The sequence below is a fragment of the Echeneis naucrates genome, chromosome 14 (assembly GCF_900963305.1).
Source record: "Echeneis naucrates chromosome 14, fEcheNa1.1, whole genome shotgun sequence".
In the NCBI taxonomy this organism is placed as follows: domain Eukaryota; kingdom Metazoa; phylum Chordata; class Actinopteri; order Carangiformes; family Echeneidae; genus Echeneis; species Echeneis naucrates.
The window spans coordinates 17,872,857-17,890,710 of NC_042524.1; the positions used below are offsets into that span (position 1 = coordinate 17,872,857).

General features: G+C 44.6%; 1 protein-coding gene across 11 annotated transcripts in view; it reads left to right on the forward strand.

Moving 5' to 3' along the window:
* Nucleotides 1–17,854, forward strand: part of auts2a (activator of transcription and developmental regulator AUTS2 a) — a 285,288-nt gene that overhangs the window by 253,290 nt on the left and 14,144 nt on the right. For all 11 annotated transcript variants that reach the window (XM_029518901.1, XM_029518900.1, XM_029518903.1 and 8 more), the window contains one exon: nucleotides 85–133. In XM_029518901.1, coding sequence (XP_029374761.1) covers nucleotides 85–133 — 49 coding nt within the window. The remainder of the gene's footprint in view (nucleotides 1–84; nucleotides 134–17,854) is intronic.

Below are 17,854 nucleotides of genomic sequence, written 5' to 3' on the forward strand. Positions count from 1 at the left end.
GGGACATTTTGGAGGGAAATTATTTTATATTGAGGTTTTGCATTTCATGTGATATTCTGCTGATTCCTTTTTCTTCTTTTCCAGGTTTCCGATGCCGGCTCCGAGAAATTTTTCAGTGCGGCTGCAGTTAAAGGTACGGACATTATGTTTACATTTCTTTAATGTACCGAAGAGAGTGTCAGTTTGATGGTGCAGGTGTAATTCCATTTGCCGGGTGTTATCACCATGTCAACATTGTTACAGCTTGACCCAGTGCAACGATACTAAACATCAGTCATAAGACATCACATCCATGTGTCTGACTTAATTTTCTGTCAGTTTTTAATTTTAAGGGTGAAAAGGTATATTGCCTCTCAGCTGTTTTTTGCACCCAGACATTAATTATAAAAATATCAATGCCTATTGGCTTCATTTAGAATCTCAGAAATATTGACCAAAATGCTTCATATTGGTTTTGTTTTTGCATGCAAGGAACGTGTGACATGAAATGGTGATGTGACATTTGTTGCAAATGTGCTGAAATGTGTGAGGAGTTGTCCAGCAGCCAGAGGAGGAGGGAATGTACTAATGCTGCAGGGAATGAAGCGAGGGCAGGCAAAGCATCTGCTCATGGCCTCAGTGTGCCAGCACCACATGTGACCTCATTATTAAGTCACTAATTTGCTGTTAAAAGCAGCCCCATTTTCTCTGGCTCAGGGATAATGGTGGTGCCCCGCATGAATGGACATTCCTCTGTAATGGGGGGAGTTACCATGCAGGCTGGGGGGGAGGTTTGGAGATGAGGGTTATGACCCCTTCAGGGCCCGGGCACAAATAGGGCCAACTCCTGATGATAGGTCCTTGTACCTCCCCTCATTTCTCTGCACTTTACTCTATGCAGACCTCCAAACGCATTTCCCACATTCTGGCCTTTGATTCCCCCCAGGGCTTGATTTGTGCCATCCATTGGGGAGGGGTGGGGGGGCTCAATAGCCATGCTTGACAGGGAGGTGTCCTTGAACGTGCTTCCCTGTCGACTTATTTGGTCCCCCTGAAAGGCTTAAGGCCCCCTTTGTGCTGCCTTAAATCAACAGAAGGCCACCCTCTCTCCTTTCTGTGAAAGGATCTGACTAGGGAAACAGTACACAAAATATGCTTTCTCTCTGCTGCATGATAGTCCACTCTCTTGGCCCCTATTTCCATTTAAATATCCTCTCCTTTCTTCCTTTTTACCATCTATGTCCCCTCCTCTTCTCCAGCCATATGCTAATGATAATGGATGCTGCTATTGTCAAGGGCAAGGCAAAGAATCCAGGTGCAGGGAGAGCCAGGACCGCTGGTATTTTTATGAAGGGTGGTGTTGAGATTAAAGATGCAGGTGGGTTTTTGTTGATACTAATGCAACTAAACCTGAGGGCTCACACGAAAATGGTGAGAGCGGCTCGTTAGTAGGACGATATGTGTGTCAATATTTGCACACAGGCAGGTGCAAAAAGTCTGTTTGTTTGACAGTTTGTGAACTCTGTTGTTGGTTCACAGGTAATGCTTGTTGCGCTTTAGGGTTCATAGGCCTTGAAACAGTTAAACAACAAAAGCAAAACAGCTATCCATATTGTATTGTCTTCTGCAGTGAAGAAACAGCTCCAGCTGAAATTACATATTTGTTGCTGTAGTTCGTTGCCTGTTATCAACTAGGAATATTCCCAGCATAAAAATATCAACATTTAAAACATTATATAATGGAAACGAAACTTTAGTGAATGCATTTGTTTTTAAATAATTCATTGTAGTAGAATATTAGCCTGACATCTCCATGACAGGATGTGTATTATTCCAGGTGGATGAACCAAAAGTTTCTCTCACACACAGTATCATCATTATTAATGCTATTATGAGCGAGCGGAACGAAGGTGAGATGCTCGGACACACACTGTAACAGCAGAATGAGGAGAGTGTCCATTGTAATTCAGCTGTTGATGTGCAGCTTTGTTAATGACTGAATGTTGGCTTTTTTTTTTTTCTCTGCAGCAAGACTGAAAATTAGCCCAGGGCAACCTCAGATCCCTTTGAAGACTTTGTGCTGGTCCCTCATCTTTTAATCTCTCGGCTTTCTCACCTATTCAATAATTACTGTATTACTTTGTATTTTTCATGCACACTCAAAAAGCAGAGCATGTTTTCCCCCACCACAAGCCGAAAAGACATTTTAAAGAGAAACTTCGACTGATGTGAGTGCAGCTTTGTTTTGTCGATTTGTTTTCTTACCCTCTCGTGTCGGCATCACCTCAGGGCTGTTTGCGTCAACCTTGCATAGATGTGCAATGTTGAGCGCGCTGGTCTGTTTTTCTCCAACAGTCCTGCTCACCCTGGGTTCAGTTTGCCCAGGAATGGATTTAATTGACTAAGAGTCATTAAATGTTAGCTCTAATTACTGCGGCTGTCGATGCGCCTGCAGGTGTCAGCTAGCTATCCTGATTCGTTTGTTCTGCAGGAGAGCCAGTGCCAGGCAAAAAGCAGCAGAGGTCTATGGGCCACTAGACACTCGCCTTTGCTAGTATCCAAGCCTCCTTTGCTGGAGTTGGGTGACTGAGCCTTATTACCGCTGTGACGGCTGTCCAGGGAGTGCCCTGGGTTGACACAGATGCTTATAATGCCACACCAGCACCATGTGTCGAAACAAAGCCCCTCAGACAGATCTATCAAATGATTAAAGCTCTGTCCCAGGGTTATATACATTCCTTACATTGTCATCCTTTATGATATTGTCGGTCCGCCAGCCGTCCTGAAGACTCAGCTAAGTCACTGGAGGGCAGAGACTAAGCTCACTGTGCATTGTTTGTGAAGCATGGCCCCAACAGTGAGATTAAGATAATGCTGCCTGACATTTAAAAAGCTCTGCAGTGCCATTTATCAAGAGTAGACATGAAAATGTTCTCATCAGTGAACTGCTGAGTCTGGTGTGTATCTGTAGATGGGATCTATTTAGAGGAGGAATAAGTAATGATACCATAAGGAAAAACCTTTTACCTGTATATACATCATCAAGCTCACATTGAAACTGCGGCTACAGTTAGCGATAACTTCATCCTGTGATTTTATTTTTTTTTTTTTTTTTGAGAAAATGCACTTGAGACATTTTTTCTAAGAATTCATCTGCTAGAAATATCGGCGAAGATGGTCCCCGGTGAGACATCTCCTGCAGCTGTGTCTACGATGTGAGAGCTAGTTCAGTGCAGGGGTGAATTAAAGTGCACACTGTAGTGATTCACACCCCCCTTTCAGAACAGCGCTGATTTCACCATGCTTTACTAGAGTTAATGTGAAAATGAAGCGGTGCTACAGCGAGACCCGGGGCTGACGGCAGCGTGAAGAGTGCCGCTGGTGAAGTGTGTCGGGCTTGAGTGCCTCTGTCACTGAGGGATAGAATACTGTGTGATGTGGAAGGTGTAATTTGCAGCACTGATGACATTGTTTAAAAAAAATAGTGGAACGAGAAAAGCGGAGGTGAACTTATGTGGCCGATATCAGAGCTGAAGAGCTCCCTGGATTGTCATAGAGAGCTCTGCTGGCAGCCAAATTGCTTGTGAGCGTATTGCTGCTGTGTGGGAGGGAGCTGAGGGCTTGTTTTGCTCTCTGTCTCATTCTCTCTCGGCCTCCTGAGAAGAGGACTGTTCGAGCTGTGTGTACTTGCAGGCTGTGGGCCGCCACCTGCTGTAATCTCAAGTGATATAGTGAGCAACAATCACGCCACAAATCACCCAGGCAGCCCCCTAAGTCATTCAGTGGACTGGAAAGAGAAGGTCGGCCTTTCACAGCACCAGTGTTGGTTTACTGCCCCGGGCTCCTTGCGCTGCCCTCGCACTGACCTCTCCCGTCTGTGTGGGTTTGTGTGTCAAGAAATCAGGGCTGCCTGTGGAACTTGACCTGATGCGCAGTGGAAAGATGACCTGACAACCATTGGCCTTTTGTGCATTCTGAGGCACTGCTGCAGTCAAGGATGGTCTCTTTCTCCCTGCTTGGGGCTTGGGGGGGGGTCGCATAGGGGTCATGGCCTCTCCCTCCAGATACAACTGATGGTGAAAGTATTGTTGTGTTGGCATAAGTTTAATACAATTGAAGGGGTCTTTTGATATTTAATAAGTGTGCATGTTTTTAGAAATAACGCAGAGATCTGAAGGGTTTAACTGAAGGATACAACACTGAGGCAGATTCCAGGCATTTCCTCATGTGTCTGCTGTTGTTGGTTATTCATCCCCCGCTAGGAGCATTTAATGTATCTCTAAGGGGCAAAGGAATAAAGGAAGCTCAATATCCTGTGCAGCACAGAGCTCCCCACCCACCCACCCTTTTTTCCCTCTCCATGGCTGCAACTACAGAGAGAGGCCGTATTTCATGACCATGAAAGGGCCCGTCTGAGCGATGCCTCTTCTGCTGACACAGCCAAACAAAGGTTAACAAATCAAGGATGGCACTGTCTGATTTATTGTCTTGCTGTTGCAAACAATTGTCCAACCCCCAAAGTCTACAGCTCCCATGTAATTCATTTGGCTGCAGGCAGTGAAATATGGCAACATTTCAAAAACACATTTAAATGTTTGTATTGATTGCAGCTTATTCATCCTGACCAAAGGGGGGCAGGTGCTATTCCAGACACTCAAGTTGGGCTTTAATGAGTTCTACTTGAAAAAAACTTTGATTGGCTGAATTTTTGATTGAAATAAGTCAACTGAGGTTATCATGAACGATACAAGATCCGAATTTTCTTGGCAGGTAACAGTTTCAGGTAAATACAGTAGGTGAGACAGGCCTTGTTGGTGCCTACTTGGTGGAAGCTTGTTGACCGGAGGCTCAGTTTTAAGGAGATGCCATGAATAGGTGTGTTGGTGCCGAGGAAACGCGCTCACACAGCAGCAGAGTGGGCCAGTCTCCTTCCATCCCCTCCAGCTACACAAAGAGGTCATTTAGAGTTTGTTTCCAAAATCCAGAGGTTAGAGACAAAGTAAATCCATCCATCTTAATGCACTCATTTCAGCACCAGGAGAGCTGGAGGAAGTCTGTGTAAACACTCCTATATCCGACATACCACACTAAACCCAAAGAGCCTGGAACCCATCAGGCCAAAATTAAAGGTCTACATCTCAAAGACAAACACTGAAATGGGCTACACTCCAGAGATCAAAGTGAAAGGCCTAAGCCCCCCCCCACCCCCCCCTGTCTGCCACACTCAGAAATGTGGTGGTTTAGCAGCCAGTCAGGGTTGAATGGTGAACAACTCTATACTGTACATATCTGTCAGCGCTCTGTGTTGGTCAAGCGAAAGCAGACCAACTTATTTAAGGGTATGCTTGGTCTATGATAACTGTGATGATTTTGGGTATGAGGAATTATGGTGAAACTGCAGTTCCTTTATGAAACCATTTAGGCACACACGTTCCTTCTTTTGTGAGGGGGTGTTATTGACATATGTTGACAGTGAAGATGCCACAGGCACAGTGGATGGATGGGTGGAGGTGTTGAAAGCACCAGCGTCCTATTCCCAGGACAAGTTCTCCTCCCATCACCACCGCCTACATCCACTGATCCAATGTGACATCAGCTACTCTCCAGCCAACTGTGCAGCATTAACAGGGTCAATGTAACACACACACATACACCACTTATCAAGACCCAGTGATTCCCAGTGCACTGTTGGTGTGCTCAGGCCAATTATGCCTCTGTCTGTCTTTGGTCCCCGCGGCAGAGGTGACATTGCCAAAGGGGGACAAAGAGCAGGCTGCCTTAATGAGGCCTCGTGGTGGCTTAGAGGTGTGTGTGTACATGAATGAGTGAGAGCATGTGTGCATGCATAACAGCAGGAGTGCTGGTCTGGAATTATTTACTCTTCTATCATCATCTAGCATGTGTTTGACAGTTTTTCCCCATTCTCCGGGTCTTCCCCCCCTCCAGCCATTTCCGTCATGCTGCCTCTCCATATCTCAGTGTTTTAAGGAGCCACTGCTGCCTCATGTAGTTCTAGCTAACAGCTTTTGGTTCTGGTGAATGACTTGAGGGCTCTGTCCCAGAAACGCAGCATAGCAGATTTGCAGACACATACTTAAGAGGAGATGGGATTAACACAGCCAATAAGATGTTACTGTTCGCTGTGAAACCATTCACTCACGGTTGCTGGTGCTGCTTTGAGCAGCATAAAGTAGGATTTATTGTCACTTAACAAAACAGACACATACTCCTGACAAGGAGGGTGAATGATGACCCCTAGTTAAACCAGCCATTTTGAATTATGTGTTGATGCAGATGTAATTGGACAAAATAATCCCCAAAGGCCACATAAATGTTTAGGATGAAGGTGGCTATTGGATTCTTTAGACACCACAGGGAGTTTACATAACATTCAAGCTTTTTGCCTGCATCACATGAATGACAACTGCCTGCGGAATCCAGGAAATAGCCCAGACTGACATTTTCTATGACGAGTTCAACATCTGTGGTGTTTTTAAAAAAGGGAAGACACCATATGTCTTCTTGCTTTCCTGTCTGTGCAGTGGTGAATTGAAAGTGTAAACACAGCCTTTTAAAATACACAAAAATATGAGATACAATGAGGACTTTGATCAGGATTGATGAAAGCAAGGCTTTAATTGCTCCCACAAGAGAAGAGGTTATCTTTTTTTTCCCCCTCTCACCCTCTCTGATTCTCATAAATATGCAGAGCAGAAATAAAGCCCTGGTGAGCCGCAGGGCAGATTAGAGAGGACTACAGGGCAGGATCCTGGCTTGTTAGCAGTAGTCCATAGATCCCTTGCATGTGTTTCTGCTCCGCGCACACGTTGCCTGGCTTTCATTTGTCTCAAACTGCATTTATTATACTCCCACAAGCTAAGGACTGCATGAGGTCAGGTACAAGGAGTTCTCGAAGTTGTGACAGGGCTGTCAGACCTTCAGGGCAATATCGCCCTCTGCTGTTGGGTGTGATCTCAGGCTGACTTCTGAGCAGCTTGGGTGGAGAGGACATGGTTTATTTGTACTGGGTGATGTGTAAGTTTTGTGTGCTCTGGAAAGGAAACTCTACCACATGTGCATTTAATATAAACAAAGTTTAATGAAGTGCATAGTGTTCCATTTTTATCACCAGATTTTGGTTCATCGTCTCCTGCTCTTGGCCACTGTTCTTAGAAGCCTGCCCGAACCCATCAATGTCTGTCAGACTGTCCCCATCTGTTCCAGATTAAGCTGCTCCTGGTGGGAGCTATTTGATTTTGGGGTTCCAACATCCCTTTTTTATTCCATGTGTCAGGTTAAACTGTAAATACTGTTGTACAAAAACCAAAATCCCACAAGGGCTTGCTTTTTCAGGTTCTGCAAGCCAAGAGCAAACGGGTCGTTGCGTCGGTACAGGCTGCATGTCTGGTTTAGGTCTTAGAGAGCTGAGACAGGGGCTCTGCTGGGCCATTTAGAGGCAAAGCTGGGAAGCTGTGTTTGGAAGCTTTTCCCCTAAACCCTACACTCAGTCAGTGTGCAGTGTGGTGTTGTGATGTATGAATCTCTTGGCCATGCCTGACACTAGCGAGCTTGTCTGAGCCCATGTCTTCGCAGAGTAGGAGGCCGTGGACAGAGGCTGCATTGTTCCTCTAAAGTAACCCAAGCTCAAGGCAGCCGCTGCCCAAAGGGGGATATCAAGTTGTTCTCTCCACACTAACACCACAATCCTAGCTTAAGCTCTGAGGCTTGACGAGGGAGCAGAGGGGCAGCTGACTGTTTGGATGAGAGCGCAGTTCAAATAAACATCTTAAATCCCAGCCAGCCTCCCCTGCTCTAACCCTCCCTCACCAAGTATTGCAATCCCACAGCCATGGTTCTTAGTTGTGAAGCTTGCCAAAAGATCTCAGCTAATTTGTGGTAGTTATTTTGTCAAACATGTTGATATAAAAAAAGAAGGTTGTGAGCAGGAAGAAGGGTGAGAATTTAGGCCTGGTTACACCTCTCTGCTTATGAGCGATGGGTAGGTTAACCAACACATCAGCAGGACCCCATGGCATTTCCAAGTTGGAGAGAAGGCAAAGTATGAGTGGATTGGAGAGGAGATGGCCATTAACAGCTTTGTTTCTGCCTCGGGTGTCCAGCTAATCCAACTGCAGTGAAACCGGAGTAAGGGGGTAATGAGACAGCACTTGACGCACTTGCACATACACATATCCGTGCACATAGACACATCAGCATCCCCTGTAATGTCAGCGTAGACTTAAAAAGAGAAAGGCTACATGCAAATTGATACTTCACAAGATTTTCAGATATTTGATCCATGCATTCAAGCGATTGCCCCTTCTGTAATGAGTTTTAATGCTTGACACAGGCTGCATTGAATCTGATCCTAGCAAGGAGACGGAATGTGTGGTGTGGATGTGTGTATAACCAGTTGGCCCCATTTGGAAAAGAGTGAAAGAGGCCCAGACTGATGACTCTCTGGGGACAGATTTCGCTTTCTAGCCCTCCATGCCTCTCTCCCTGGTGAAATCACAGTAGTGTCAGTATGTTAGCTCGAGCTGTCACTCTCCTTATTGCTGCAAGCCAGTTACTCTTGTACTCCTCTGTACTCTTGCCTCCTGGCTGGAGAAAGACAGGGGGGAAGGAAAGAGCAGAGGCAACAGAGAAAGAAAGAGGGCTTTTTCTACTTGACACAATGGATGAGCAGTGTCAACACCACTTGATGCAATTGGAGAGTCTAGAAAGTAATATAGAGAGAGGCAAAGCTGTCTGTCACCTCAGAGGAGTCAACTGTACAATGAAGAGACACCCCCACAGACTGATTTTGGTACAGTCCATTTGGCTTATCTGACAGGCTGACACGGCTTCATGGAGGACAGGCTGACGGTGAACACATCCAACCTGTGGATACAGAGCTGCAGTGCATGCAGCTCAACTAGGGTGGCATAGGACCTGCTGACTGGTAGACTCGTGTGTGTGTGTATGTGTGTCTGTCTGAGTGGGTGAGAAAGAAAAATAGATTGAGAAAGTTAAAGGTGTTTATGAGCGGTTGTGGATTTTTATGAGCATGTGACTGTAATTGAGATTTAAGTGTGTCTGTGTTTGAAGTTTGTTGCTTCAAGAGGCAATTGTCTATTGTTTCCCTAAGCTGCCACAGAGTCCAACAAGAAACACATGTGAGTAGGTTGTGAAATGCCTAGTTGTGCTGACACATAGCCTCTGTTTTGAGTCCTTTAAGATTCCATTGTTGTTTCCCTTTGCACTGCCTTGAATCATTTAACCTTCTCTGTGGATTTAGGTTAGTGATTTGTCACATTAGTGTGGGTTTCTGTCGTCAGACGCTGTTATGGAAAGAGGATTGTACATTATTTTTAACAGTTTTTCACACTGCTCTGTTGAGGCACATTGCACTGCATGGCCAAGTGGTGTGGAGTGCGGACAGTAAGCTGTATTTAGAGTGAGAAGTAGTGAGACGTGTTTTACATCATGTCATAACAAGACATCTTGTTATTGCTATAACCCACTAATCTGTTCAACCAGCTACATTATCTTTATCCGTAGTTGTACTCGGAAGTGGCGGGGCTTAAACCAGAAGTGGGTGTGGCTATACGAAAGTTGGATTTTTAAGGTTGAAATTGATATGGATTGATCGAAAGTTGCTATATTTATTTTAAGCCTCAATATATTTTTATTTACAGCTTAATTTGTACTACACAAAGGTAAGAAGAGCGAGCCGGCCGTAAAAAGAAAATCTGAAGAAAGAATGAGAAACGCAATGCCGGCTGCATCCAGCCCTGTCTCGTCACACAAGCACCGCTTCTGTTAAGAATCAAGTTTTTACCCCATAACCCCATTAAGTGGGGTAGAATTGAAACGTTTGGGTGAAAAAGACCCACAGATTGGAGTTTTTCACACTACCGTTTTTTTCTCCGGTACAACTAGTGTGTATATATAAATAAATAATGTTTCAAACTAAGTAGGGGCACTGTTTTTTAGATTGTGCCGCCGATTGTTTTCCCCTCCAGAGGAGTATGAGGCGTCTCACTCTGTCTCTATCACAGGTCGCCTTGAGGAGGAGTTTCCTTCAGCCCAGTCAGGATATTGACTCATGAGTAATGCTGTGGAGCAGTGTTTTGAGTGGGCCTTGTTGGACCTAGGTAGTTGGTGATTGGCTGTCAAAAATTTATTATCCTGTTAATATTTAAAATATTAACGTCAAATAGTAAGACTCAAGTTCCCAGTTCGGTCTTACAAGATACAAATAATTTGGATATCTGAGTAATTAAATTAGCAGCACAGCTACAACAGCTACATTTCTATATTAACCTAGAAGCATTCAGAGTTCTGCCTAGAGGAGGTTGGCAATTTTCACTCTTCGGCAATATTAAGTTGCATGCTGGGCAAGTGATGTGCTAAAGTGTATATATAAGCATCCAAAAGTCTGCAACAATACCTCGTGTGGTGAATGAACAACTTAACACATACAAGAAAGCCTAACAGAGAGAGTAACCTAATCTACATTTGCGTGTACAAGGGTCCACATTACTGTTTTTAACTATGCTTGTTTTACGCTTGGTTGGCCTAGTGAACATTACCCAGTTCTTGAACAAGCAACTTTCCTTCTTTGTGCTTTGTCCAGAGTCCAGAGCTGCAGTATTGGAATTACTTCTTAGTACCTCCAGGTTTTTGTGTAACTGATGGTGCTGGTAAGTTAGCAATTGATGCTAACTCTATGCTCCTTACTTGAAGGAAACAGCAGGAAGATGAATCAAATCTGCTTGTGTTCAGTGTTCATTCTTAGAAATCTTGGGCAGGGCATTGCATTGCATTGCCATCAGTGAGGAGAGTGAGGTGTTGCATTGGAGCCAAGAGAGACCTCCAAGCCAGGTGAGAAATTCCAAGTGAGACGATCCACAAGAGGCCTCAGAGGACCCAAGCCAAGAGAAGATCCAGGGCAGAGAGCGTGCTCCAAGAGTGAAGAGAGGAAGAGGAGGAACAAATGGGGGGTTTTGTAGATCTGGGTCACATGTCATTCAGTTACTCCCGGCAGCCAGACTAATATGTGTGAAAAGGTTAGCATTGAGGGGGACTTCAATGGAGCCTCCTTTGTCTGTGGAAAAATGGAGCTTGTTGTCCCATCCCTTTCTTGATTGGACAGTGGCCCAGCAGCCTCCATCTCCTTCACATCATCCTGCTGGTGGCTGCGTGACAACAATGGATGCAAATTTCCCCATTGAGGGACAAATAAAGGATTGTTATCTTAAATTATGAATAATTCCAAACCTGTTGCAATAGAATTATATTTGAGACTATAAAGGCCAACAATAAATTGTAAAACAAAAAAAGTTTAAACACATGCTGCTGTGGTACACGCTCAAAAAGAGTAATGAAGGACTTGAAAATGAACTAAGCATCGGTTTGGATCATGGAAGGTGCCCCATGTAGCCCATTACACCATTCATGTTGGATGAATGGTGTGGCAGTCTGGTGCTATAGTGTTTTCTCCCAAATTTTTACAACAGTGTAAGTAAACAGGTGTAAGCTGACTTGACAGCCAGCCATGACAGAGTTGTCATGCGTGGCTTTAGAGGAGAGATGCTGGCATATGGACTTCTCAGCAGCCCCATCACTGGGCATGCCTCTCCAGGGAACAAAGTGCCCTCCACAAACTCTACACTGACCACCTACCATTTCTCACTCCACACTGGCAGAGAGACGAAGGCCTGTGAAAAGTCTCATCAGCTGTCTCAAAAACATGTGTCATGCATCAGGTCAAACGGTCTGGCTACTTCCACAGCTGCCTTGTCTCTCAGTATAGTTTTACACCATTGTGACATTGTGGTCGTTGTGCGGACCACTGTTGTGGACTGGATGGATCCTGATTACACGCTGCTGTTATTTCAAAGCCTCAGCGAGTCTGGGTGTGACAGCCAAACCTGGAGAGGATCTGTCAGCCACGGGCAACAAGTGTCCCCCTGAGGGCTGCCCTGCACAGGCCCCTGGCAGGAAAAGTTTGGCCCCTTTGCCCGGCTTTCCACGCACTCTTTCTTGCAATCACCTGTGCCAACATGCCTGTCATCAAGTCCCTGACCCAGGTCTTCTCCCATTACGGTCCTTCCAGCCTGACCTCACACACCTCAGGGATATATAAAGATTTGTTCTCGAAAGGGGAGCTGGAAATGAGACACTGCTGCCACTGATCCCAGTGCTACATCCTCATGTGCACGTAAATATGGTGATTTCTTTTTCTTTATTTCTTTCTTTCTTTTTTTTTTTTTTTTTTTTTTAGGATAGAGGGGTGGCAAGGGTCCCAACATTTAGGCCTCAGGCACTGCCTAAGCAGCTAGGCAGCAGATTTTCCACATGCTGCTGGGGTTAGAAGGGAGCCGTGAGAGTGAGACGCAGAAGCAGTTAAGAGCCATTACAGGAGCTGCTGCAATCAGAACTCCTGTGGATGGAGGAGAGTTGTTGCTGCAGTTCTGTTAGTAAATGGCTTCAGTGACTTGAGAGAGAGAGGAGTCATAACAATTTGCTGCTAACAGACAGACACATGGATGGATACTTGCAAAGGTAGGAGACAGGAAAGAGCAAGTTTCTTTCCCTTTTAAGTATTTGCCTGTCACTTGTATTTCTCTCCTCCATTTCTCTGTTGCTCTCTGTCAAACTTTACACATGTGTAAGTGCTTGTTCTTCGTGGTCTGGCAGCCGCTCGTCTTTTGCCTCGCATCTGTCAGAGGAGCTCAGAATATTCAGTGGTTTACTAAGCCCAATTACCCCAGATTGCTACCATTTAACAGAGGATCACAGTCACAGCTAGTCTATCTGCAAGAAGAACTCAGGGTTTATGTGCTGTGTGTGTGGTTAGCTGCACACAACATGACATCATTCCATATACACACTGTATTTATATTTACATACGTAGTTGCTTTGGCTTCACAACTCGTAATACAAAATTCATAAACCAAATGAGACAGGCATGAAATATAGATGTTAAGAGAGGCAGCTTAACAACTCTCCCCCGCTGCCCGCCTGCTGTTGGCCTTACTGTGAAGTGTTGCTGTGAAGTGATATTGGCACACTGTGGTATTCTCAATGAAAGAGTACACACGTCATTCTCTCACAGCCAAAATAGTTGGCCCACTCACCTACGCCCCCATCTTTAATTCTGTTTAGCTTCCCACTCCCCTTCTCCAGCCCCCCCGGGAGTCTAGCACTAATAAAACAGCTCCAGTCCAAGACCCTCCACACGGCAGGATGTCCAGGCTGTGTAACCCAACACCCCTCCCAACTGTAGCTTTAGAGAGTTGCTGACATGACAGAGAGTCTGGGAGGGCCAGCAGAGGAGCGTCCGTCATTGTCAGGTCCCAGCAGCCGGAGCTCCCATCTGGGGCATGTCCAACACACATGCTTGTGTGCTGTGAACTTGTTGCTGTGAGGCACTCCAACACTCTGGAGACATAAGAGGGTGTTGGCGCTCTCAGAAAACCTAATGCTGTTATGGTCTTCAGAGCCGAAGAGGGGGAGGTCATAGAGGGGAGATTCTCTGGAGGCTGTTGCTATGAGATCAGAGAGAAAGCTTCCCTCAAGGTCGCTGACCCAGAGCTGCAGCTTCTGAACTGACATCACAGCACTAAAGTGCAAGTTTTAGCTCCACATTATACTCCTCATTACGTTTTTAAACATTTGCTTAGCCTCAAATTTTCACCATAGCAGGAAAAACAGGAATTGATTACATCCAGAGTCAAACTGTCTCATAAAGTCTCTGTGGAAGTGAGTTGTGTAGAGGTGTCTCTGCAGTGCAGATGAGGAAATGAATCCTTCGATTAATGTCCAGACAGTCTTCATGGATTGTCGCCACTCTGGGCACCAGAGAGGGGCATTAGGACATCAGGGATTTCAAAACACAATCCAGTCCAGACATGGGAGTTGAGCTCAGATGTCATCCACTAATATGAACCCCAGGGTATTCCACTGAGAAAGACAGACTCTCCTGAGTGTGAGAACATTGTGAATTTCACATGTGTTATATTCATCAGAGAGCTGTTCTACTGAATGTGTAGCTGTCCTTAATAAACTGGAAAGGCTCTTTCTAAATCACAACACATGGAGAGAGATGGAAAGATGCTGTTGTATGTTGGCTTGATGGGTCAGCTGAGACTAGAGCTCTTATGAACATGAGAAACTTGAGGTCTGTTATTTATTGCTTTCTTGTGGGAGGGGGATTTGTTAAAGATGTCTGCCATTAATGCAACGGCAGTCCTCATTAAAAACAAATAAACCCAGCCCAGTTCCTCATCAAGGAGTTCTTTGGGGAACATATGGTGTCTACACCACTCTGGAGGTCAAACCACTGTCAACACTTGCTGCTCAATTACAACTATAATTTTGTTGTCAAACAGAATATGGAGACAGAAGAGAAACACGTATACTGTGTTTTTCAGTTTTTTTCTGCCAGGATTAAATGGTTTCCAGACTAAAGCCTTGGGCTAAATTGTTTCTTAAACCATGACATGTAACCGGGGCCTGACAATATTTTTTTAAGGGAGATTTCTATCCTACTAGCTTCTTATTGGCCAGCTGAAAACAGGGGGAGATCCTGATTGTAATTAATGTTTACTGAGACATACCAATGCAAGATGGGATTTTCAATGCCGACCATGAGTCCTTGTTCAATGCAGTGTGCATTTTAATTGATTCAACTTGAACAAGCAGCCTGCCTCCCTCCCTTTATTTTTCTCTTTTCTGTGGAGGGGGTTGCTGGGCAGTGAAAAGAAGACAAGTCAAGAGAGAAAAAAAAAAATCAGCCTCCCAACGATGCAACTATTGCATACCCGCAGTGAGTCCAAGCCCAGAGTTTTAAATAAAAATTCTCCACCAAAATAATCTGTTGATCCACCTGTATCACAGTGCAGTTTAAGCCTTGTACACTGTGTCGGCATGAGAGGTGTAAAACTGCTGTCCCTGTAAATAAGATGTGATTTGTGAGAAGAGTTGTGCATTATGCTGATTCCTATCAGCTGGAGAATAACAGTCAGAGCTGGAAGAACAGGGCAGAAAATGCAGCTCCCTGAAGGGGTGATGTTAACATTTGTATTCAGAAAGATTTTCTCGTTTTATCCCAGGCCAGTGCTAAACTCGGACAGATTACGTTTTCCAATATGATAATACATTATTATTAATACATTATTAGAGCATTGATTCCTGTAAAGTTCCTGGAAAGTTCTGTGTTCACTGCCATGAACTCTGAAGCAGTCATTGTCCTTGAAGTGTTAGAAGTTATACAGCCAGATGAGTCAAGCAAACACCCATCGTGCTATTGTTGGACTGATTTGACCTGCTGACCCTCTGCCAATCTATTTGTCTTTTATGTTTTGATGGCTCAGTATGACCGCCCACAAATATTAAGTATGCCATTTGTGTTTTCGTTTTTACCCCTGAGCCTTACCTTATTGGTAATCCAATCTGTAATCTGATTGATGGGAAAAGCGGTTGTGCCTGAGCACTTTCAAAAAAGTAGAATTTATTGTCCCAAATGGAAGTAACAGTGAGATTTTTTAGTTATTAGCTGAAACCCTAACATTGGTTCTATATGACAAAGAAAATAAATTTCTTACACTTTTTCAGATGGTGGCAATTGCTCTGATTTTACATTTTTTTTATATTGTTTCCAAGTAAATAGTCTGAATATCGAGTCACTTCACAGAAAGTAAAACATCTGTGAGTTACACAAGCTTTAACGTGTTACTCTAAACCCTCACCACATTTCACCTCTTCTCAGTACATAACTGTGAGGTGGCAGCGGCTGCCGCTCACCTATCAGTCTCACGGCTGCCACGCTCTGTGAGGTTGTTGGTTTTGTATGATTAGAGCTGTGTGACCCTTGCCTGGATTCAATCCCATAAATGAGTTTGAAGGTTTAGACTGTGTTGAGGTGCTATTTTCGGAAAAGGATGAGAGGGGAGGGATGAGAGCAAGGGATAGAGGCTTAGGGTGTTGCAAGGCCCTTGAAGGCATCCTTTTGCCATTTGTCTCCATTCCCATGTAGAGACTGTCGTACCCACCCACACTCAGATGAGCGAGAGAGAAACGAGAGTGTCTGGCATGGCAGTTTTGGCTTGAGTTGCATCCTAATTTATTTTTCAAAAGGACAGGTGCTGAGCTGCCAGTTGTGCCGAGATGATGATGGTGGTGCTTGTTTGTTAATCATTTGTATGAGCCAGACTGTATCTAGAGATGACATTGAAATATAATATGCTAAATTAATCCCCTTATACACTCCGGTAATGACCTAACACCATATTAAACGACCTAATGTTGTGCATGTCCCTTTGCAAGGCCCTCTGTGATTCCCTCTACAGACCATGGCTTAGTGTAGTAGTAGTATTCTTTGAATCGTTTTAATTCAATAATTTTATAATTCTATAACTTTGATTTTGTGCATGTCATTGAATTATGATTTACCATGATCTTTCATTGTTTCAGCACTGTTCTTACTTTATTCTGTTTGTTCTCTCGGTGTGTAAAGCACATTGAATTGCCTTTGCGTATGAAAATGCGCTATATAAATAAACTCGCCTTGGCTAGTGCAGACCTCGGCTCAAAGGGCTGAGCCCTTTGTTTTGAATATGGCCCCACCAATCCAAATATCTTGCTGGTGAAGGACCATTAGCTAAGCAATTCGTAGGCTTATTAACCATGCAGAATCAACGGGATGTTAGCAGCACACTGAAAAATACCAACAGTAAAAACAGTTGCATGGCGCTAATGAACCGGGTCCACTTCAGGATAATAACAATAAAGGTGAACCACAGATCAAGAAAGAGGCCTGCATACAAATTAACTTGTCTCTTATCTGATGTCTCACTGCAGTTTTTAATGACTTTTTTAAGGGAAGCGTTTTGATTTTCTTTTTTTTTTCATCTACTTTCGTCATACTGTGTTATATTTGATGTTATCATATTAGATTCAGTTCAGCCAGATCCGAATTGGAGCCCATCTAATGATTACATGCTGCAGTGTCGCTGAAATCATGTGGGGAGATACAAATCAGCAGGGCTGGTGGGTGTACCTAATGCACTGTGAACAGTGGGAGATGGCTCACCCTGGATTAATGAGTTATCCCCTCAAGATCAGTGCTGGGTCCCCTGACATCCAGCCTTAATAATTGGCTTTCCTGCACGCACGCATATACACACGCACACTCTCAGCTGACCCTCACAGAACTCTCCTACACTCTGGTTTCCCCCCCACACACACTCCCAAGCTACCCCACACATCCACAGGCCTCTTTCTCTACTGTGATGATCCACCAAGTAGTGTGCACTAGTTAGGAACCACAATAATACCACTGAAATGTTGAGAAACAGTAGGGCTCCACATTTTGAGTAATCCAAGAGGGAATTGCACTTATTTGTTTCCAGGGATGAAGAAGACTGGCAAATGAACCCTCGTGGGAGGGTTCTGTTCTTCCCCCTCCTGCCTGGCCCTGGAGTCTTCATTATGACCAGAATAGACACCTTCTTTTTAGCGTGTTAGCACATTCTCAAAACAAGCCATGGACCTCAGGGACTCAGAGGTGTAGCAGGAGACTTGAGAATTGGGAATTTCTCCTTTACCGTCTGCTCCGGGGAAGTTGTTTGCCAGCAGCAGTCTCTCTTGACCGGTAATAGCATTTGTAAGTGGAGAAGACTGACATGGTTGAGGGAGATGGATTTAACGGCTGCTGGGCTTTCATGTTCATCGATGCACGTGAGGGTTGAATAAGGGATGTTTTGTGTGCAGACTGCCAAAGAGGAAATTCAGTATATATAAAAAGTTTAGTTAGCTAAACAGATTGAGGCCTCTTTGTGTGATGCAGGGATTTCCCTTCTTTGCAGTGGCCCAAAGACAGTTA